Consider the following 24201-nt stretch of genomic DNA (forward strand, 5'->3'; position numbering starts at 1 on the left):
AAATGAGGCCTTTTTCTGAAAAATCTTGGTTTGCTCATATTACAGTATGTTTACTCACTTCAGGTTTACCATTAAAACTCAATCCCAAGAAAAACAGATCAGAATCTCTGTCTTTTTATCACCAATATTGTCCTCATGTTTTCCCCAGCTCTTACTTCCTTCCTGCTTTCTTTCTCCATTGAACTGTACAACTAATGCTGTCTAATGTGCATACGCCACTGTTATCCTTTGAGCACAGTCAGAATGTAGTTAATTTACTACTGCCTGCTGCTGTCTTTGTTGTCATTAACAATCTTTGTTTAATAAAAAGCATTTTTCAACAACGATTTTCCTGTAGTACTTTTCTTTTTCCCAGAAAAGGCATTAAAATTAATTTGTTTTCACTCAGTCTGTCTTCTTGAGTGAATACAGCAAAGGAGCAAAAAAAGGACAAACACGTGAGAGAAACCCCAAAGAGAAGGTAATGTAGGAAAAAACAGCTCTGTTTTAGGTAGGATATACTCCTTGTTTTTTTTTTTTCCCTCTATTTTTCCAGATTTGAAAGCAAAAAGTGATTGAAGACTGGCAGAAAACATCACACTGCAATTGTGCTTTCAGTGTACTGGGAAGATGCTTGCTTCCTTTCCCCGCTGCTCCCTGCAGCTTCTTTATGGGATGAGGCTGAAGGTAATCCTATGCAGACAGATTTGACCCAAAGGTCAGGAAGGCTTCACCGGATTTTCTGTTGGAAATGGATTGTACTCTTTGCTGATGCCATACATTTCACTATCCCTCCTATGTGCTGCTGTTTCCCTTGCACATTTCTCACATGTAGTCTCTGTCTGTGCCACCTGAAGACTTAAAGCGACGTATCATTACTGATACTGAAAGTACTGCCCTATTACATGTCAACTGCCCCATTTCGTAACAGGCCACAAGAACTGAAAACAAAAATTTCCAGAGAAAGAATGAAGGAGACACTAATTCTTCACTGGTTGCCATTCCAAAAGAGAAACTGTGCCACTCATTGCACTGGACTTATGGGAATAAGTTTTGATATCAATCATAATTGATACAAAGCAGCAGCAAGCTATGCTTGTTTGATCATTTCAGAAGGACATATCAGCACATAAGTGTTCTAAAATGCCTTGGATGCCCTTTCTAACGATCCTCTCTAATGAAAGCTGTGAAAACTGAAAGGTACGTTTCATAGTTTCATAGTTTCATAGTTTCGTGCGGGTTGGAAGGGACCTTAGAGATCATCGAGTCCAGCCCCCGGGATTCGAGCCTCTGTGTAGCAGAGCGGCACTTCTACCACTTGTGCCACAGGGGGGATTCGAACTCCGGGCCCCAGTGTTGCAAGGCGGCGTCTTTAACCACTGCGCGTTGTATGAGTACACCAGCTGTCTCCTGCGCAATGTTTGTCAGAGACATAAAGGCTTATTACAGGCAGAGTAGGGGATCAACAGCAGGCAGTGCCGAAGAGCTGACGCTCAGCAAAGTTTTGCATGCCTGGCAATAACCCTTTCAGATTTGCAAAACTTCCACCTCCTTCTTTCCCTTTCCAAACTTCTGGAAGCAATTAAAAATGGAACATTCTCCATGATATTGTGAGTTTTTGACATCACAGAATCACAGAATTGTAGGGGTTGGAAGGGGCCTCTAGAGATCATCGAGTCCAACCCCCCTGCCAAAGCAGGCTCCCTACACCACGTCACACAGGTAGGCGTCCAGGCGGGTTTTGAATATCTCCAGACAAGGAGACTCTACCACCTCCCTGGGCAGCCTGTTCCAGTGGACATGAGAATATTTTGATGCTGAGGGACATGGTTTAGTTGGCATGCTGGCGATGGCTTGGTGGTTGGACTAGATGATTTTAGTGGTCTTTTCCAACCTTAATGATTCTGTGGTTCTATAACTCCATGATAATAACAGATCTGTCAAGCAAATGCCACAGAAGTGTTCTATGGGGAGCTGTAGAGGGAACCTTATGTAAAATGGAGGAGAGATGGCTTCTTTACTAGGAGAGTGGTTAGGCCCTGGAACAGGCTGCCCAGGGAGGTTGTGGATGCCCCGTCCTTGGAGGTGTTCAAGACCAGGTTGGACGGGGCCCTGGGCAACCTGATCTAGTAAAGGTGTATGTTTGGTGGCCCTGCCAGGCAGGGGGGTTGGAACTACATGATCCTTGAGGTCCCTTCCAACCCGGGTCATTCTGTGATTTTGTGATTCTGTAACACAATGTAGCATGGCTCCTGCTCTCTGGAATGGGCTGTGGAAGCGATCTGGAGGGCATCTTCCCTTATTTACAAGGGAAATGTGAGTTCCATCTCAGCAAGGCACAACCCATCCTCCTCCCAGATCTACCCGTGAGAAACTCACTCTATCTACCCTCCGTTTGAAGTTGAAATCTGAGCTTAATACCGCCCACCATAGGAAACGAATGCGATTCAAACGACAGTACCTTTCATTTTCTATGATAATACATGCGAAGCGTTCCCTTCCCGCACCGCATGCAAACACGGAGCTGGGAAACCGGAACGTGCGAACCCACTGACCCAGATCCACCCTCACCGTGGACTGAAATGCATTAAAAAAGCCCCAAACAACAAGAAGATGTAAAAAATTTTCCCCTCGCTCCCTCTTCTCACGTCACCCAGGGCAACAAAGTAAAACGAGCTGTATAAAAAAGCGGCAAAATGAAAAGCGTTATAATCTAACTCCTCCAATCTCTCTATCCCCGCTATGGGGCGCTGAGCCCGGCTCCGCTCGGCCTCTCTCGGTCCCACTCGGCTCCTCTCGGCCCCTCCCTTCTTGTGACGTTATTTCGTCCCCAGGTAACGGCCCCACAGCACAGCGGGCCGGGCTGGCGTTGGGGTCCGGTCATGGCTCTGCCGGTGCTGCCCGGCTATTCCGTCGGCCGGAACGTGAGTGGCACGGATGGGATGGTCCCTTCCTTTCCCTTTAGTCCCGTTCCCCATGGGCGAGAGCGAGGGAGAGATGCTTTTAGACTGTGGGAGAGGGCGTTGCGGAGCTGAGCACATCACTGCTTCCAGGGATGATGTGCTGAGTACTGGACCGTGATGTGGGAAAGAAGGGTTTGGGAATGGAGACGTTGCCTTAAAGAAGCAGACACAGCAGTGTGGGCTGTCTTAATAAGTGTAACATATCTGGAGGGAATTTAGTATTCACACTGTGAACTTAAAGAGAAGGGGCAGGCTCTTTAGCAGGTTCTGTGGTGATGGAACAAGGGAAATGGTTTCGAGCTCAAAGAGGGTACATTTAGGTTGGATGTAAAGAAAAAGTCTTTCCAGTGAGGGTAGTGACACAGTGGAACAGGTTGCCCAGAGATGCTGTGGATACCTCACCTATCATTGCTGATAGCTGCTAAGTGGGCACATCGGATCCAGTGGAATAGGTGTGTACCATTGCTATCTGCTGGATGGAGGTAGAATAACTAAAGGTTGTGCAGGAACTACTTGTTCTGTTCAATTAAATCAGTCGATGGAGGTTATTGAAGAGGGATGAGCATGGGATAGGGAACTGCAGGTCCTGTCAGTCCTTTGTTTATAATTATGGGTGTTAATTCTACTCTTGTTCTTATCACTGTTCAAACTACTGCTGCAATACTCCGTTCTCCACCCTTAGTGCTACCTGCTGCCTATAGAGGCCTTCAAAAAGTGGAAAAGTTATACATATCCATTTGGATGTTTTTAATGAGGAGGCTGAGCTCCCATAGAAAACCAGGGCTGTAAGGTGGTTAGGTTTAACTCCAGGACAGCAGGGATTGCTGCTGGCAAAGGGGAATTAAGAAATCCTTATACAGTGCTTGCATCTTTGTGTCTAAGGGTCACTGGCTCTTGCTGTGCAGCTCTTTTATGATTATTATTAGTCTCTGACAGCTCTACCAAGAACGTTTGCTTCCTCGCCAGCCTGCGAGCAGGAAAGCTTCATCTCAACTTGCGTGCATCTTCCCTTTGCTGCCAAAGACCACAAACTGTGAGGCCTGGTGCTGCAAAAAGGCAGCAGCCTTTGTGTGATGTCTATTTTTTTGTTTTCCCCCTTAACTGTAACTGACTGGTGCCTCTTTCCAATTCGTGCCCCAGAGCAACGCTGCCACTGTAGTTCTGTTGAACTGAGACAAAACCTAGCAGCTCGGGCACCGCAGCTAATTAGAGTTGAGGGTAATACACCAAGGTGATAGACAGTTTCAAAATAGCTGGAGTGGTTCCTATGGTAACATAACACAGCTTTTCCTCAGCTCTAAGAGAAGAGTGAGGCTGAAGGTGCCATGCATATGAGGGCTGGTTTGCCCTGACAACACTGGGGAAAGGCCTTACCCTGCCTGATGGGGCACAGGGATCACCAGTGGTGAACTGCACTGTTGAATTAAAGAACATGGTCATTTATTTTTGTAAATACATAATAGCTTTGTTCCTGTCACCAAAGCCAACATAGAACAGCCAAAGGGAGACCAAACTGTACTCTATCTTCTACCTGCAAAGCCTGACTGATGCTAAAATCATGCAATAGAAAGGTCTTCAGCTCTGCCAATACAAGTTATATATGTGCTAAGACAAAAGAGCCCACATGCCTCAATAATCATGTTTAATGCAGCACATGGTAGAAACATTGCGTGCAATAGGTTTGCTCTGTTACTGAAAGAGTGTGAGTGTGCTACGAGTCTGGGTTGTGGCAGGAATGGCTCTGGTGACGGTGTTACTGATCCACCTCCTGCTGAGAAGGGTAGGTTGTAGATGCCCCATCCCTGGAGGCATTCAAGGCCAGGCTGGATGTGGCTCTGGGCAGCCTGGTCTGGTGGTTGGCAACCCTGCATATAGCAGGGGGGTTGAAACTAGATGAGCATGTGGTCCTTTTCAACCCAGGCCATTCTATGATTCTCTGAAATGAGTGCTTGCTTTGTGAGAGATGCTACTCGTAAGTGTTGTGAGAACTTGTGCTACTTATTTCTGTCTCTTGTGTGACCTGTGCTTTCCAGAGGGCAGAAGGCTGCATGAATTTCATTTGCATAACATGCAGTGTTTATGTGTATTTCCATTCTTCAGCTGTAAATCCACAAAGCAGCAGAGAATCCCAACCTTCACATTTGTTGTTATTGAATGTATCCCCAATATTTATTGCAGCCTCACTGCACAGAAAACAGCCAACTTTATTCAGCAGATCTGCAGCCGGCATTAGCACAGCTGACACAGTAAAGCTCTTTCCCCGCACTGTCACAGATCTCTTTTAGAAGTTGCTTAATACTTCTTTGGATGTAATGTGATGTTCTGTCACTATTTTCGGCTGGATGCTGTCTGGGTTTGTTAGCTGAAGTTTCTCAAATGTCATTTTTCTCTTTTGCGATCTTCCATTATAATTAATGGACCACCTCCACCCTGCCCAAGGAGGTGGTGGAGTCTCCTTCTCTGGAGATATTCAAGGCCCACCTGGACGCCTACCTGTGTGACGTGGTGTAGGGAGCCTGCTTTGGCAGGGGGGTTGGACTCGATGATCTCTAGAGGTCCCTTCCAACCCCTGCGATTCTGTGATTCTGTGATAACTCCTTTGATTGAAAAGAAATAACCTGCTCATGTTTCTAGAGGAGGCTTGGGTGATCTTCACAGAGGAGCTTACAAGTAGTCCTGTGATTATTGATCAAAAATGATCTTTCTTTCAAGACCTAAAAAGCTACAGAGGTTTTTGCCGTGCTTTAAAAACTGTGCTTTTCTCCCTAACTCATGCTTTGTTAATAGGCAGAGAAGAAGTACTTGCTGTGTCAGAATGGATCTGCTGGTGTATGGAGCCTTCAGTGGAAATCAGATGTTTTTGCCCACAAATTTCCTGTGTAGAACTCAGCTCGACTCTAGTTATTCCACATTACACCTAATAAACGCAGAAAGCTCCCTCCCATTCTTTCCAGCTCTTTATCAGTTTACCAGGGAACAAAAGTAATGATAAAAAAGGGGAACAAAACAAGAAGGAGCAGCTTGCTAGTGTCCAAAAAAGAGGGAGCAAACCACCCTTATTGGAAACCTTGCAGTGTCTGCTTTGAAGGATGCTGCTCAGCCCAGCCTTTGTTAACCTGAGCAGGGTACGGCTGTTGATTTTTATGGCATTAAAAATAATCAGTTGTAAAAATAATAAGTAATGTGGTTTTTTTGCATACCTTATAATGCCTTTGCATTATAAGCAAAATCTAAACTAAGGTAGGGATTGAGCTGTTCGTTCAGGGACAGCTCTCCTTCCTGTGTCATTGGGCTTACAGCGCCATTGAGGTTTTCACCTTCAGTGTGCAGTAGTTTGTGTGTATGAGCAGTGAATGTTATGAGCCAAAGGTTAGCTGCCTTTCAGATTCCTCACTCCATTTCATATTGGCAGAGTAAAATAACTAGTCAGCCCCTTTCAGGTTTTGCTGCTCCACTGCTTTCACATTTCCCAGAATATTGAATGTGTATTATATTATTCTGGAGCACTCGAACATTGCTATGATGAACAACATTTCTCTTGGCCAATTTTTATTCATGATGGTAATGCAGTGTCGTCTACACTTTTTGGGAAGCACTGATTTAAATGTGTGTGTTCTAATTAATGCTGTTTTGTCTTCAAGGAATCATTAAGACTAGAAAAGACCTCTAAGATCACCCAGTCCAACCAGCAGCCCATCACACCATGCCCACTGCCCACATCCCTCAGTGCCACATCCACACAGCTCTGGAACACCTCCAGGGACAGTGACTGCACCACCTCCCTGGGCAGCCTGTGCCACTGCAGCACTGCTCTTGCTGAGAGAGAATAATTCCTAATATCCAAACTTTCCAAATGCAGTGCTACATTACTGACATATCTGTTCCAGTGATGCTTGGAGAATTATACTGTCTATCCGTTCCATTGGCCAGGTCCTTTCTGTGCTTTCCTAGCATTGGTTCTTCCCCCTTCCTCATGGTACACCGGCCCCAGGCTGAAGGTTGGGGGCACAACTCAGTCACTCCAAAGCTTTTCAAGGATTTGAGGGAGTGAGGAAGGGAGCAGAGTAAGAGGAGCTAATGGATCAATATTGCTGCTCATGGAATAAAGGGTTTGTGGTGCCGTCTCCTGTTTTGGCTCTTCCTGTTTGTCTGATCTGTGTGGAGCTGCTGCCTCTGCGTGAGGGAGCACGCCTGTAGTGCAGGTTGCCCACTGGAAGGAGCATTCCCACAGGCAGAACTGATGCTCACTGGAGCATCAAGCCAGGATGGCTTTCTTTGCAGTTGGTTGTCTTTAAGCACTCCATCTGTAATTGCCTGAAAAACAGTAATAATGTAAATAATAATAATAATATTAAATTGCTTCAGAGGTTGTCTTTTGAAATAAGGCCAGATAGAATGAATTTTCTGTCTTTTGATTCAGCTGCAGATTCCCAAAACTGAAGTGTATTCAGGAGTATGTATTTTGCACTCTGCAATGCAAATATAAATGAGGTCTTCAACATAGGTTATGACAGCAGACTGTTTTCTAGGTACTCTTGAAGTGTTTCCATCTGACCTTTAGGGTTCTATAGAGGAAGCTTTTCCCCCTCTACCGTTTGCATTGTTCCCATGGGTGACTTGCTTCCTTCTTCCATAGTCCTTATTGCAGGGAAGAAAAGGGGGGACAACAGCTGGTATCATCATATTTCTCAGCCTGGCTATGTTAACAAAATGCCTTTCCATTTTGATCCGTAAGACACAAAATTGACTGCTGAAATAACGTCACTTCACATGCCGTGCTCAAGTTGTTACAGGTTTACAGATAGTATGAAAAGTACTTATAGAAAAACTTCTATGTGATTTATCCCCCTTGCCTAGCTAGATAACTATTATGAAGTTAAAACCACACATTAAAATGTCTTTTTCTCTCTTTCCTTTGATAGTTAGGGAAAGAGAAGTTCCACAAATCGCAGCTCTGGGGCTACTGCAATAATGTTGCTATGCTGGTTGGGGAAGATAAACCTGGAATAGGAGGTGAACCACTACCTGGACAGAAGCTGAAACCTAAATCCAGCGTGTTTCCTGCAGATCTGGGATGTGGTGTTCCTGCCTGGATAGCATTTGACAAAAAGGTATGTAGAAATCAGGATCTGTGCGTTTTTTTATGAACAGATACCATAATACAGAGGTGAAATTCAGACAGTCAGATTAGTTTTTGCATGGAGAAATGTTCTTGGGTAAACAAAAAGGGTGGAAACTTCTGGTTTTTTTCCTTAATATCTGTATATTGTATAATTGAGGTAGATGTAAGTTATACAGCAATGTACACAAATATTTCTGTATTGGGATATGTCTCCTACAGGACATAATACAAATAAGGGGGTAGTTAATATATACCCATTTAAAATAGTGATAGCAAATAACTGATTTGCAGCATATTCAGAATGAATTTACTTCTCCATTTCTTTGTTTTTCTGAGCTTGAAAAGATGTTTATAATTTGACTGCCACGGGTGCTAGGGAAACCTCATGCCAGCTTTACAGTGTGCCACAGAGTTTGTTCAACATTTGTTGCTTTCGATTTTCATACCCAACTTCTAATTTCTAAAAAAGGGGCTACTGTACACAGCAATGTACTACAGATGACACACGAATTAGGAAAAGTTGAATTTTGACTATTTCTAAAAATGAGTTTGCTTTAAAATGTAAAATAAGGCATCATCTTTTATGTTCCTTCCCCACTTCAACCTTTCTGAATTATGTTTCAGTTTGCAAAACTGCAGTTGGCTGCTGAGTGTGTTTCAGTCGTACACTAGTGTGCTCATAAAGAAAGGTACAAAGTGAGCAAAGTTGCAGAAGACTTTCCACGAAGTCATCTGATGAAGTAAACCAGGACATGCTTAGTGAAAGGAATAATTACAGTCTATTTAGGACTCAGCTCTTGTTTGAAAATCTGTGCAAATAGACCCCTTTCACCTGGCAGGTGTTTCATGAGAAAACTGGTCTTAGAAATGAGTGCTAACAGAATTAAAGACAGTTAATAATAAAATAGTACAGTTGAACAGTGTGCTTGTCAGACATTCATGCTCTAGTGTGCCTAGCAGAATGGGAAGAAGAGAGTACATGCATCCTGTGGTTGCTAGGCTTATCACCAGTTGGGCAAGGTGTGAAGTTCAACTCCGTGTTGGTTGAGCCTCAGGAATCTCAGACATACAGGTTTCAAACATTTTTAAGCCCAGCTCTGCCACATGCTCACTGAAATGGAACAACTAAGTTCCTGTTTTTCTACTGTGTCATTTTGCCTAATGAACCAAGAATTATGGTTGTTGAATTTATTAATCATTACAAAAATGAAGTATGAATTAGCTCCGGTCTGACCCAAATGTTTGGTTGGAAGTGCTGGTGGTGGAAACCTAGTTTTTAGTAATGCTGTCTTACACACTCTCACCACAACAAGCATCTTAGTAGATACTACACTACAAAATATATATTTCTTGAACATTCCCTTAAACACGGTCTTAGTGATTAAAGAACACAAATTATACCAAAAGTATAAACTGGTTGGCAAAGTTTAATCTGAGATCTCCTGACATTAACAGCATTGTTGTAAACCACTGAGTGCTTCACCTGTGAAGGTTTTTTTCTTCCGTTATTTATCTCCCAAGAGAACACAGAAAGGCCAGTAGGTACACTCTCTGAGATTTCCCTTTTTGCTGAATTGCAGAATCAGGTAAGTTTTGAAATGACAGTATTGCACAGATGTAAGAGACTCCAGAAAAAATATAGTTTTTCTTGTAGTCTTCCACACCACTCATTAGAGAGCATGCAAGACCGGCTTAAAAAGGACTCTCCTTTCCACTTAGCTCAATGGTAAAGCCATTACTGTCATTTCATTATTTTCCAGGAATTCATTGAATAGAAGTCTAAAAGTTTCTTCACGTCTTAGGTAGTTCATTGTGCTGTCAAAAATGCTTTGTTTGGAAGAATTTTCAAGCAGCCCGCTGATAGTTTTATACTTGATTTATTGCTTTACTGTAGAGTTCCATCTCTGCTTTAGATGTTGTGATAATAAAAATGTCAACCAAAGAATATTAAATTTATGTGATTGAATGTGGATTTCCATTCTTGCATTTCTGAGAAATAAATCTACCTCCTGAAATCCATACATTTAATTAGCTTATAATGTGCACAAGTTTATTTTATTGATGCATTATGCAAAAGCATTGAAGACTTTGCTGCTTTATATGTATTTATTGTTTTAATAGGTGTTGTCATTTGATGCCTATTTTGAGGAAGAAGTGCCTGATAAAAATCAAGAACCGTATAGAATAAGATATTGTAAAATATACTTCTACCTTGAAGATGATACAATTCAAGTGCTTGAACACCGAGTGAAAAATAGTGGCATAAATCAAGGTATGTATTTTTCATAGCATTCTATTTTTTTTTGCTGAAAGTGTAAATACTTTCTGCAAAGACTTGGTCTGTTTTAAGGAATATATGACATGAATTCTTAATACTTAAAATGGACGATGAGTGAATAGCTGTAATCATCTTAATATGGGTCACAATGAGGACTTTTTTATTGCCTTACTTTTTGAAGCTGTAGATTTAGTAAGGCAGAATCCATTCATACACACACACGTACATATTTCCTTTAATGTGATTCTTGGTCTAGTTTTGGTTTTGTATCGCTTCTGGAAAAGCAACTTACATTTTGGATTTCCATTCCTGGTCCTGGTTCCTTCCTATGATAATAAATTCTCAAGCTGGATCTTTCTTATTGTTTATTAGAAGCTGCAGATATCTTTGCATTTACTGAAGGACCTTTAGCACCTTTAGTGCCTCTGTTGGTTATGATGAAAATGCCTTCAGCTGAGTAGTTTTTCTGTGATGCTTTTAAGCTGCCTTTCCTGAGTCATATCACTACACTTGGGCCAGCCTGAGGACTTGTGGAGGAAGGTTTAGTAAACTGATTTACTGGAGTATTAACGAACTTGGTTTACATTAAGGAAATGTGATCTGGCAGTCAACATCCTATTGCAGAAGGGGAACGCAGCTGCTGCTTCTTGATGTTTGTAGGTCACTGCCAAAATCCAAAAGAAAAAGAAATTGCAAGAGATGCAGTCCAGATAAGCAGGGATGACTTGGGATGAGTATCTTGGGATGACTGCACCTCCCAGTCCCAGAAGATAGTTTGTATGTTCTGATGGATCTTTGTACAGCAATTTCTTATTATTTTTTCTTAAATTAACCTTTTAACTGTGACATTCTTTTCCAAGATGATCAGATGCTATCAGTTTATTTGTCTACAGAATAGGATAATATTTAAAAGTGTTACGTGTTTCATTTATGTTATACCTGGGATAAAATTGCCTGGGAATCTTATTTTAGAGTAGTACTTTGAACTCTGCTTTCCCTGTGTTGAATAGTTCTTGCCAGAAATTTTGCTGGCTGTTCAGCAGGAACTGATTTTGAATTCAGAGAAACCTCATCCTACTCCTGCCAGAGCAGTTGATTTTTCATGACCTAAAGAAAAGCATATTGGATCTTTTTGCCTGGGAATTTATAAGGCACTCACTCTCCAGCTATCTGTGTGAGGCTGGAAACATCCTTAGGTGAAGGTTTTCCTTGACTTACATGTCACAGCAGTGGGAGCAGATGTTTCTAGATTACGTGGCTTGGAACAAATAACTATCAATAAAGGAAATACAGTTAAACTAAGAAGCAGAGGTGATGTCTCTGAGAGGGAAGCTAGAAACCAGGTTCGTTAAAGTAAGAAAGTGTGGCAGAAATGCTAAGTCATGGCCTAAAATGTTGATTGAGCACTGCCTACCTGAGGCCTTCTAAAGGTAAGCAGATTTTTGTTTGTTGTTTGTTTGTGTGCTCATGGCTGCTGCACTGGGACTTGTTCTCATTTGCTGCAGCCTAGGATTGTGCCACCCTTCTGTGGCTGCTGTACTTTCCATCATATTATAGCACTGCATTATTATAGAAAGCAAATTCAAGGCTGTTTGCTTTGTATCTAGCTGTAAGAATGAGTCTTTTGCATTGTCATTGTAGTATGAGATATGCAGCCTGGTGTTCCTGGCAGTCTAGAGATGATCCTGAGGTGACAGGAAGCCTTTCCTCCTATTTCCTTGGTTGGATCTTGTGTTAATGGTTGTTGACGTTATCTTTGGTACAAGATCTAAAATTAACTGCATAGTATTAGAGACGAACAAGGATTTTCTCGGTCTTCTATACAAGGATGTTTTGAAGGCCTCTGCAGCTTTGTAAGAGCACTTCTCAATATAAGATGAGTATGTAGAAAATGCTAATTATGTGGATTAAAAATAAATGTTCCAGTATCTTAAAAGAGAACTTCATTTATTTGTTACTGGTACCTGGGTTGGTATGGAATCTCAGTGTATTGATTGCATCAAGAAAGGAAGAGATGCTGTAGATTGAAAGATTCCCAAACCAGCTGGTGTGTGTTTAGGCTTCACAGCTAATGAGGTGACCTTGGGCTTTATCATCAGCATTTACATAAAGATTCTTCTTAAACTGGAGATTAATCTTATGTAGAAGAGAGAAGAAAAAAAAGATTCAGATGCTTGTCAGAGAGTTCTTGCTCCTATGCGCCTGGGCAATGACTTCATACTCTATAAATGAATAAAAGCTATGAAACAGTTACCTCAGGGACAATAAGTTTGTTCTTGAATATGTGTAAAAGCAGTCTTAAACTGCTTATTTTTATAAGAATACATATATAAAGTGCATAAACCATAAAGTGCTTGTATGTGTATACATATTTATAATCTGCTTAAACCATTACTTTTGCTCAGCTTTCAATTAAAAAACAACCCATTGCCTCTTTTATCTCTTCTATTGTTCATATTCCCTGTTCTGATTGAAAAGAAGACTGAAAGGAACAGAAGCATATCTGTCTGCATTGTGAAGTTGTTAGGTTGAGGTACAAAGGAACGAAATTCTTGCCCATGATCATATAAGAAAAGTTGTAACAGGAAGAGAAGCTGAACTGAGCTGAAGTTCAGGGTCTTAACCACAATGCTGTCCTCTGTACCTACGCTAAAATCGGATATTTCAGTTAATTAAAACGCCTGGGTTCTGTAGGGGAGAGTTCAACTGTAGGAGAACTTGGCTTGTTGAAATAAGGGCAAATTGTACGGAACAAAAGAATACAGATGTGGAGATGTAGATGGAAAAATGTGTGGGAATTTAAAGAAAAGCATAGGCTTAGTCTGTATGGACAGTTACAGAGGGGTTGTGTAAAGGAGAAAAAGAAGCAAGCACTGGTGGAAAAGGTGCTGAATAGCTAAACTTTTGGATTAATCTTTAGAACACAGAAAGTAGTGGGGACCCTGATTTGCATGCATACCCAGGTGGAAGAGACGTAACAGACACAGCTGTTCTTAGGAGTCCTCTTAAAGAGTAGTTATTGCAGTGATGGCACAGATCAAAGGCTGATGCTTGGATAGATCAAAGGTAGATCTTTGCTTTTCTGGTTAGTGCCTTGGGGCTACTGGATTACCAGTGCTTATGCCGTATCCCACAAATGAGAACTCGATGGTCTGAATGGGTCTCCCTGGGCATGGGGGGATTAAGGAAATGTAGTCATTTCCCTCTGTGCTCCCCCTTCTGTGGTTAGTACTTGTTGCTTTGCGGGGGAAAAACTTGGAGAGACTGCAGGAATATGTTGTGAAGGAACACGTGGTAAATAAATCAGAATTGCTAGAATTAATTATGGTTTTACAAGACTAAAACAAATTGGCTTTAAAAAAGCCAGGGAATGTGCTTTTACCGGTGATCAAAATCTCAGAGCAACAAAGTAAGTGATCTGTGGGAAATGTATTCTAGTGACTTTAAAAAGCGCTTTGTGGAATTGGCTGCTATGCTTAGACACGAATTTGGACAGTTTAAGTTACTACTCAATGGCTGAAATTTAAAGTACATTTAGTTTTGGAAACTGCCTTGCTGTAGGTTGAAAAATATTATGGAGATTCTTAGGAACACTAGAGGAAATCTATAGAAACAATCTACAAAAGTGCCCAACACAAAAGAATGCAGAGAACTTGAGAAACCAGAATGAAAGCAAAAAATACCAGTGCAATCACAGTGCTCAAGAACTAATAGACGAGAAGAAATGAAGGGGAGAACAGTAAATTTTGCCATATAAACTCCTCAATGTTCTTCCAGAGCCAGGGAGCTAATTATTCTCCCTGTGTAAAAGTAAGTTCTTCCCTTAGAACGCCAGTCTAGATGGGACGAGACTAGTGTTTTGTAGTTCTAATTTTCAGTTTGAAGGACTGTGGTTGGCTGATACTGCCTTATCAAAAGGTTATTTATGTCCCATGGGGTTAAGAGGAGCTTCCAGAGCAATCCAGGCCTTGAGAGCCAGAGCACAATGGAGCAGCTGGCTGGTTTTCCCCAAGGTCAGCCAGATGAGGAAGAAAGTGAAGCTGCCTGCTGGCAAGGTTCCCAAGGCCGACTGGCTGAAGTGAAAAGTGCAATTGGGAAAGTGAAGTTTCAGGCAGCTCCTCCAATATAACTGATTATCTAAAAGTTTAAGACCACCTCTGAGCCCTTGAAATAACTATGATCTTGTCATATTTAATGGTGGCCAGAACAGGACCTGGCTATATTTGGAGATGGGTGACTAAGTGAATGTAAGAAGTTCCCTTGTTTCTTGGGACGAGCTCTTTGTGTTGCAGGAATAGTGGTATTCTTTTTGTGTAAGCAGTCATAGTGTGCGAAGTCCAAGTGTTACCCATTCCGTTCCTCTCTAATACAGTCCTGAGTAGTGCAGAGGGAGTAAGTAAGCTATGCTGAGGAAATTCTTGATACCACTTTGTCTTTCTGTAGAGCAGTGTAGCAGCAGAGATCAAATCATATGTAGCCCAACTGCATGCGCTGACCAGAAATCATTCGCTGTTATTAAGTTCTCCTTAAGCTGCTGCTGTAGCTGCCAAATTATCAGAAACCCTGAGAGAAGAAAGAATCTGCTACAAATTGTGATGTGGGAACTTGATGCCACCGCTATTGTTGGAGAGAACCAGCATACCCATGTCCTTTACAGGATTGCAGTATAGGAGAGCTGTAGGCTGACCAGATAGAAATATTGAGGATCCTGATTAATACTGCAGTTGGATAGCCTGCTCAATAAACTGACAGAACACATTCATCCCTGACAAGGAGATTGTTGCATGTGCACAGATCCCCCTAAGATGATTTCTAGCATTTTTCTAGAAGTAAAAAAAGAATTATTTTCCAGAAGAAAGGTCCCAGCATTTTTAAAATTGTCCTAACCTGAGTTCATCATGTTTTATTAAATTTCAAGTTCAACAATATAAAATATTTTCTCCATGTGTGTAGATCAGGCACAATGATATCTAATAAAAATGAAGGCATGTTAGACTTGATATTATCTCTACAAGACATTTTCCATTAGGAAAGAAGTTCTTATCCCATCAGAACAAAATGGGTTTATATACTGTACTTTGAAAAGAGATGACAGGAAAAAATAGCTGTGTATTTATTTACTGGTTCTTAGGTGAATATAACTTCAGAAAGCATGTCAGAAAATTGTAAATAAATATATTTTAACTAAAATTATAATCAACTTTTGCATTAATATGGGGATCTGTTCTGGTCAGTTTATTATTTATTTATTTATTTGTAGTTGTTGGAGCGACTCAAGGATTAAGCAAAATTAGGTAACATTTTGGAAATATGTGTTTTTGTTAATGGTAATATTTGTGTTTTTAAACGGATAGAACTTCAAATTTATTTCATAGTCAAAGGTCAGTAACCAGAGTGTCAGATTTGGTACATGTGAAACATCAGAATACTGAAAAGCTCTAAAATAATTTATTTAATGTGAATATAGAGTAGAATCGCTTTGCTGCTTTATTCCCATGAAAATTTATGGGAGTTTAACTAATTATGAGAGTTATATTGTAAGAGTAACTCATTATAGGAGTTAGAATTTAACAAACAACTCTGATAATGTAGTAGTGGAAGGTATTTCATACAGATTGATCCCTAGTGAAATAAACTGAACAGTGAAGAATTTCCATGGAGTAATTCAGAAATGAGGCCAGTAAAACAACTAAACATAAATACACAGCAATATATTTCCCCCACCTCCTCTATCTCTGTTCGTCTTCCCTCCTACCCCCAAACCGAAAAAAAGACAATGCTGGAAAACCATCAAAAGGAATTTAGAGGGAAACACTACCAGATGCACAGCTGAAGGGCCCTGGAAAGAGATGCTGTTTGTTAATGAGAGATAATAAGATATACTTGCTAGATAACTGTGTCTAATTGTCTACTATTGTTGTAGTAGTAGGTTAGTACTTGAACCTATTTTTAGCGTTGGAATTTTTGTGTGTTTACTGTAGTTGTTTTCAAGTTGCAACTTTTGTTGTAACCATATGGGCTGGTGGTTTCTACCTGGTCTTAGGCAGTGGGTATCTGTGTTATAAAGCTGTTGTTACAGGGACATCTGAGTCGGTAAGCACAACAGAGATACTGAGATTGAGGACTGGACCATCTTTGTATTCTCTGTGTGTTATTTTCACACAGTGATGCCTTTGTGGCAAATCTTTCACTGCTAATCTTTCTGTTCTCTTGTAATGCTGAAAACAAGGGTTGAGTCCCAGCTTTGGGAGTTCTTTGGGAACTCGAACTTTACTCGTGATAAATCATAGCTTGTCATAAGTGCATAACTTTCCTTTAAGTCTTACTTATTTGTTTAACCTGCTGAGGCTGTTGCTTATAGAGTATTTTTTAAATACTTGTGGTATCTCAGAATCCTGGAATGGTTGAAGCTGGAAGGAATCTCTTAAGATAATCTGGTCCAACTCATCTGCTCAAAGCAAGGTCACCTATAGTAGGTTTTCCAGGGCTATGGCCAGCAGAGTTTTCAGTATCTCCGAGGATGGAGATTCTACAGCCTCTCTGGGAAACCTCTTGTATTATTTGCTACCATCACAGTAAAAGAGGTGTTTCCTTGTGTTTGGATTTTATTTATTTATTTATTTATTTTAATTTGTACCCATTGCCTCTTCTCTTGTCCCTGGGCACCACCTGGCTTTGTCTTCTTTATTCCTCCCCATCATATATATATTTAGTGTTGTTATTAAAATAAGATCCTTTTATAGTTCCTTTGCTGAGCTTTTTTTTTTTGTCCTATATAATTTCATCTGCTTTGGTTGTATCAGTGAAGAAAACTAGCATGTCTGTGATCCTCAGAGCAAAGGATGTTCACTCCTTGAATTTATTCTTTTACAGGAACTATTGTGCGACGTCATCGGATTCCACTTCCACCTCCTAATGAAGACGAGTTCTATACTGTAGATCATTTCAATATTGACACAGAAGTAATCTTTTACTCTCGAAGATACAGGATTATAGATTGTGATGAGTTCACAAAACATTTCCTGAGGAAGATGGGATTTAAATTAAATCCGCCAGGAAATCGTCCAGATGACCCATATACCAAAGAGCGGCAAAAGGTCAGAAGAAGCAGTAAAAGTGAATACATGATTTTAATAAAAGTGCAATTTCTGTTAGTAATATCTATGATATAAAATATTTCTCTGACTGAAAAACGTACCTATTTCAATGTAATGAATCACAAGAGAGAACTTGCTTTTTAAAATTTAACTATACGGCTCATTGTACTAACATAGTTTTCTTCTGATGTGTTCACATACCTTTTGAAAAAGATAAAATCTTTGCCTTTTGTATGTGCATGTATTATTTTGATAAAACTGATGTAGTTTTACTTACCTCTCATGGCAAAAAAAGAACACCACAAAAACAAATACGTTGAATGAAAACTCTCCTTACCTTGTGTGCAAAGTAGCTAAGGAATGTCAAATTTACCCTCTACGTAACATATTTCCAGCCTTATGTATATAAATCAGGTTTATTATAATCAATGTTGCCGTCTAGTTTTTCATATGGCCTCAAACTTTAACCATCGGTATTGATTAGGACTAGCACTGTCATGGATTTTCATGTCGTACTTGATGTTTAGTATAGATAAATGACTTTTCTCTGTTGGTGGATTGGTGAAAATAAATGCTATGTGTTAAAGCAAAAGCATCCCAAAATTGTTCTTCGAGCTGGTGTAACAATATTTATTCTCACAATGTCTGTTGAAAATAAAAATTGCAGTAGTATGTTTTCTGTGCATATAATTGTCATTTCAATAAGCTCGTTAGACTCTGTGATCTCTTTTGGACAAACTCCTCAGGAGTGCTCATTGCATAATTAAAAGATTTAGGGTGGGAATGGTGCTCTCTAGCCACTTGAAAACGGGGAGCTACAAGTACAGTTATTCCTGAACTAACGTTTAATTAGGATGCTAAATTAACTTAAATGAGTAGATGTTTGCTCCTTTATGACTGCATTTGTCAGTGTCAGCTGCTGGAAGTACAAACAGTATTAAACCAAACCAAAAACAAACAAACAAAAAAACACAAGCCATTACATGTTCTACTTAAATTTTGCTTGAGTTGACTGAATGGCAACACTTAAAAAGCATTTAAAGAAAGATGTAGTTGGAACTGCGATTCAAGCACATCTATGGCTTCCTGCAGACTCACTTTATTGGTCTCTTCATATGTTATCTTTTTTGAATGTGTGAAGCAAATTCTTCTGCCACATAGAATCCAGCACTCTGCAGCTTTACTGCTTGTGAGCTTTTATTTGAATGCTTTCTTTTTTCCTGAGTGTGTGTAGCATCCTCCAAAAATATCAGGTTTTCAGCTCCTAAATGTTATATGAATTCCTCTTCGCAGGGCTTGGGGTCTTTTCTCTGGGCATAGTAGTGGGAGTGTTGTTTCCATTAGGAGATAATGACAGTGCCTTTCACAGATGGCACAGATTTTCTCCTGACTTGTTAGGACTGTTGGCCATGATAGGTAGCATGCTGTGGTAAATCCACCCTAGTGCTCTGAAGGCAACAAATACTCTGTACTATAAATAATTTATCACTTTCTTCATCTGAAGGACCTTTCTGAAAGAGAAACAAAGGTCAAAAGCAGTTTGAAATTGCTCTTATTTTCTGAAGGCACTTTTCTCTTAATACTTTTTTGGGGGGGTAATGTTGTAAATAGTGTTCCATTTATTGAAATGGAAAGTCCAAGAAGCATGTTCTAATGTTAGATGGTACCATGAGGTTTGGTATTCTATCTAAAGAGCAAGTCATAAAAAAGGTGCTTTTTAAAATTTCTCCTTCATATACAGATCCAAGATAGCATCAGCCCATTGCGCCCTTATGAGAGAATTGACACTTTGAAACAATTTCTTGAGCATGATGGCCACGTTCTACGCTTTTACTGTGTGTGGGATGATCCAGAATCCCTGTTTCACGACCCACGGGAGCTCGTTCTGCACTATTATTTGGCTGATGATACTATTGATATGATAGAAGTTATGCCAGTAAACTCAGGCCGGGATGCAGTTCCATTTTTTCTCAGAAGAGATAAGCTTCCCAAGGTAAGGAATGGAAAATTAATTCTATTTGAAGTTCTTTTGCAAATAAAGATATTACATGCATTGTTTTACAACCCACTCTAAGGAATCTCTTTTGGAGACAGGGTGGACGAGATAATCTCAGAATCCCTTCTATCTTCTACAATTCTATGATACTGTGAAAATCTTGCCTTGCAATTGTAATGATATTTAGAACATATTATCGGAGCCTAAAGCATAATTGCATGAGTTAGGTTTTTTTGAATACATACAACTTCAAGAGATTGAAAAATTAAGTTTCAGCTTGCCACGCTTAAGTTAAAAGTAGGAAAGGCAATTCAGAAAATTAATTGATATTGGTAGATGAACTAACACTGAGGTGAATTCAGATTTGATCCATATGGATTATATTTGGAACCTTTGAAAAAATGCTGTTCTGATGCTCAGTAATATTACATATCTGTAGCATATCTAGAGTGATTTCTTAAGTTTAAAGTCATAGATTTGAATCCTAATAAAAAGCTAGTTAAAATCAATCAGGATCCACGAAAAAACATAGGCATTAATCATGTGTTTATTAGAGGAAATTCATCTCAGATAAATCTCCAAGGATTTGAGTCCTGTGTAACCTATTATGATGATAGAGTTGACAATCTGGGTACATCTCTGGGTCACTCCAGACAGATCCTGGTGGTAGAACAAAGTCAGCCTAAAGATGAAGTAAGACTCTGAGGCATCTCTTCCCTCCTGTCCTAATACTTTGAAATTATCTGTTGCACCATAGATTTACAAGAGATTTTTGCGGTAAAATCCTAACAGCAAAATACTTGCTGTTCTCACTTAGAGCATCCTGCATTCTGAGCTGCTGATTTAGCAGTGACTCTATGCTGACAGACCCCTTCTACTAGTGAAGTGTGTGTCAATGTTAAAGGCTGGCTTCTTCCTCTAATTTAAGTAACAATTTGGAGAAGAACAGCAGCCAAAAGTTGGGATATCAGGGAACTTTAGTTACCTTGCATCAGCATTTCACTGATCTGCTTAAGTTTGATATTACTGGGATATTAATTGCATTAATTATTATTTTGGCATTGAAACTTGCAATAAAACTCTCCTCTTCATTGTTGAGAAGTTAGACTAGATTACCTTCAAAGGTCCCTTCCAACTCAAATTATTTTATGATTCTATGGTATAAACAAAAATAATATTTTTCCCAATAGAACCATACTGACTTGTATCTCCTGTTTTTGTGCAGTGCTCAACTCAGTAGGACCAACCCTGAGTGGTTCTTCTGTATGCTTTTTTTTTTTTTTTGTATTATTACTGCTCAAAATAATAGCCTTTAGAGCAGATGTTGACAAGGATATGCTGCTTATCTTTGCTTTCCCTGTGCTTCCAAGTAAAAAAAAAAAGCTTTACTCTTGGATGCACAGTAAGATTCTGAATTCTTCTTCTGACGTAGACATTGAGTTTTAAGTTCAGTGGCATAAAATTACGTTCGAATTTACTTAAAATTCTACCAAGACAGCACCGTTAGAACAGTCAGTCTGTAAAAATAAATAAACAAATATTCTTTTACTTCTAAGGTAAGAGTTGTCTTTCTTTGTTAACTGTATTTCTTAACAGCTTGTGTCTTTTCTCGCAGTATGCTCCAACTGGTTTGTATCAGCCAGGCACAATCACCAGTCGCACTGTTCTCAACGTACAAGGAAATTTAGTAGGAAATAAAGGCCGTTACATTCTGGACAATCGTAAGGTCAGATATTACTGAATGTCTCCAGCCGTTGAACGTCCTTATAGTAGTTTTTGTAATTTCTCTGATTATATTCTGCAGTGAGAGAAGTTATTTGTAAAATTGTATGTCAGGTGGAGAATATCTGGTATCAAAACTACTGAAATTTACTGTGCTGTGTTTGCAAAAGTGAGGTAGCATAGCATGGGCTGGAAACTACTTGCAAATGAAGTATGAAGATTGTATTTTAAGTCATGCATACTTAATGACCTACTTTGTAAGAAAGGCTGTGTGACTCTGAGATTTATAGAGCTACTATATAAATGTTCCCTATTTTATTAGACAGGAGCAGTGCATCAGGAATTTTACAAAGACAGCGACCTGAAAATAGGGGCAGTAATTAATGTTTGGGGAAGGCAGATAATGCTCTGTGATTGTGATGAATTCACTAAAGATTATTACAGGACAAAGTACGGAATTGGTAAGTAGTGATAATTATCATTTCCTTACGAGCATTTTTATACCTCTGAGCATGACAGAGCTGTCTTCAAATTTTATTACCAACAAAACACATTCATTAAAGCCTTTTGCAATAACAATCTATTGTAGGCTGTTAACAGTGAAGCAGTAACTTTACAGGTGACCCAGAAGGGCATTTTTGTGTGTTACTCCACTGAAAAACAGCACATAATGTCCATGATCGGTTTCTAACTGCCTTCATTTTTAAACTAGAATGACTAAATAGTCATATGGATAGACTGTCATTTAATCTTCTCTACTTCTCCCTCCCATTCCAATAGCTGTGTTTGCAGTCAAAAGATAATAAAGGGCATGCAGTATGTAGAGTAGGCTCAGTTATTCCTCATTACACTGTGTTTCACTTTGTATGGATGTCAGAATCCTCATATAATAAGGTTTTCTGACTCAACAGTACTCTATCAAGTTATTGCTTTTTACAGTGTAGTTTTGCGTATCCTGAATCGTAAGAGTATTTATCCTGTGAGATTTCATTACTGAATTCTGGAAACATTTAGCAACTATACTCACAATAGAAAAGCATTTTAGGCATGTGTAACAACAGAGTGTTTCATTTATCTGTCTGAATTCTCTCAGTCTGACTTGCTAGTCGTTCTATTATAGCCATCACCCTGCAAAAATAACTTAGTTGATTTCTGGCAGTTGATTTCATTCAAGAAATACAGCTAAGTGTCTTGACTGTTCAGATATGATTGAAAGAATCCTACTGTGGCCTTTCTTACATGGAGAAATGAAATAGCTGGGCAGACTATTTTTTTTACCTTGTCTTGTTATCAGAATGCAGTGTTTAGATCAAAATCTGTTTGCTGCATTGAGGGAATTAAATCATGTACTGCTGACATTACAATGCTAAATTTCTTAGTTGGCCTCATTAGAACTTCTAATATAATAGCTTGGAATATCTGCGCCAAAATAAATCTTTTCTTATACTGGCCAATGTATAAGGAAGCCATATTCAATAACCATACTATTATTTATAACAACAGTGAGTATAGCTCCAGAGATACAAAATGGGGTATTTCCCTCATAATTTTTTCAGCCAAGACTGCTGCCACTGTTTGGCAGCAGTGTCCTCTCTGTCTGAGTAAGATATCTTGGAACAGTGAAAGGGGATTTCTTATTCGCTGACAAGAGGTAAATGAAATGCAGCTGTCCATTCTGAAGCAACCAAGCAGTGCTACCAAGTGTTATGTAAGGGCAAAGTCTCCTCCTATAATGCTGGCTCAGTAATTACTGATTATGTTTCTGGATGTTAAAGTTAGTTACTATAGAAGTTAAATGAAGTCATAAGTTGATGATGTGAAGAGATGCAGAAAATTGAGAGTATAGGTGATCTAGTCCATTCCCTTTGTTCTGAGTGTATATACGTAGTCTATCACTGCCTGATGCTTGTATAGCCTTTCACTAACATCCTTCAGAAGAAATTTATCTGTGCCTTAAGGTATCTTGTTGTAAATTCATCATCAGAAATGCTGTTTAATAGATACTCTGAAGCTGGTTTGTGTAAGCTGAGAGTGACCTTTTTGCCTTACCTTTGTTTTCAATCCTTGATGATATCAGCAGAGGGTGAGCAAACCTGCTGTCTTTGACTTTTGGAGGGCAGACTTTGAACTGTTCAGCATGCTGGTAGGGAGAGTCCCTTGGGATTTAGTCCTGAAGGGTAAAGGGGTCCAGGAAGCTGATTGCTTCTCAAGAAGGAAGTCTTAGAGGCACAGGAGCAGGCTGTCCCCCTGTGCCTCTAGATAAGCCAGTGAGGAAGAAGACCAATGTAGATGAACTGTGAGCTTTTTCTGAGTCTCCAGGAGAAAAAGGGAATCTTCCTCCTGTGGAAGAAAGAATGAGCAACTCACAGAGAGAACAAAGTTGTTATGATGTACAGGGAGAAAATCTGAAAAGACCATCTTGAACTCAACTTATCTGTTAGGGTAAAAGAAAACAAAAATCTTTCTTACAAATATATTAAGAGTAAGAGTAGGGCTAAGGAGAATCTCCATCCCTTACTGGATGCAGTGGGGAATGTGACCACTGAGGATAAGGGAAAAGCTGAGTTTCCCAATGCCTTCTTTATGTCTGTCTTTAAAAGTCAGACCAGTTATCCTCAAGGTACTCTACTCCCTGACCTGAGAGTCTTGAATGGGGAGCAGAAGAAACCTCCAACAGTTCAGGTAGAAACAATTAGAGATCTACTGCTCCACCTGGACTGCCACAAATCCGTGTGGCTGGATGGAATCCACCCAGGAGTACTGAGGCAACTGACAGAGGTGATGGCCAAACTGCTTGCCATCGTCTATCAGTGTTCCTGGTCAACTGGAGAGATCCCAGAGGACCGGAGGCTTGCCAGCATTCCTCCCATATACAAGGAGGGTCATAAGGAGGATCCAGGGAACTACAGACCTGTTAGCCTGATCTCAGTGCCAGGGAAGATTATGGAGCAGATCATCTTGTGGGAGATCCCAACGTGTGCGGGACGACCAAGGGATCAGAGCCAGCCAGCAGCTAGCAGGTGCTCATGAAAGGCAGGTACTGC

General features: G+C 40.0%; 1 protein-coding gene across 1 annotated transcript in view; it reads left to right on the top strand.

Annotated features, from left to right (window-relative positions):
* The first annotated feature begins 2792 nt into the window (after positions 1-2792).
* The window catches only part of EFHC2 (EF-hand domain containing 2), a 54813-nt gene continuing 33404 nt past the window's right edge, over positions 2793-24201 (top strand). Inside the window, exons 1-7 of the mRNA XM_015884109.3 lie at positions 2793-2903; positions 7865-8053; positions 10186-10336; positions 17216-17439; positions 19181-19432; positions 21051-21161; positions 21480-21618. Of these exons, the coding sequence (XP_015739595.2) occupies positions 2862-2903; positions 7865-8053; positions 10186-10336; positions 17216-17439; positions 19181-19432; positions 21051-21161; positions 21480-21618 (1108 nt within the window). The 5' untranslated portion in view covers positions 2793-2861. The remainder of the gene's footprint in view (positions 2904-7864; positions 8054-10185; positions 10337-17215; positions 17440-19180; positions 19433-21050; positions 21162-21479; positions 21619-24201) is intronic.

The sequence above is a fragment of the Coturnix japonica genome, chromosome 1, assembly GCF_054131305.1.
Source record: "Coturnix japonica strain WE chromosome 1, WE-NBRP24, whole genome shotgun sequence".
Taxonomy (NCBI): domain Eukaryota; kingdom Metazoa; phylum Chordata; class Aves; order Galliformes; family Phasianidae; genus Coturnix; species Coturnix japonica.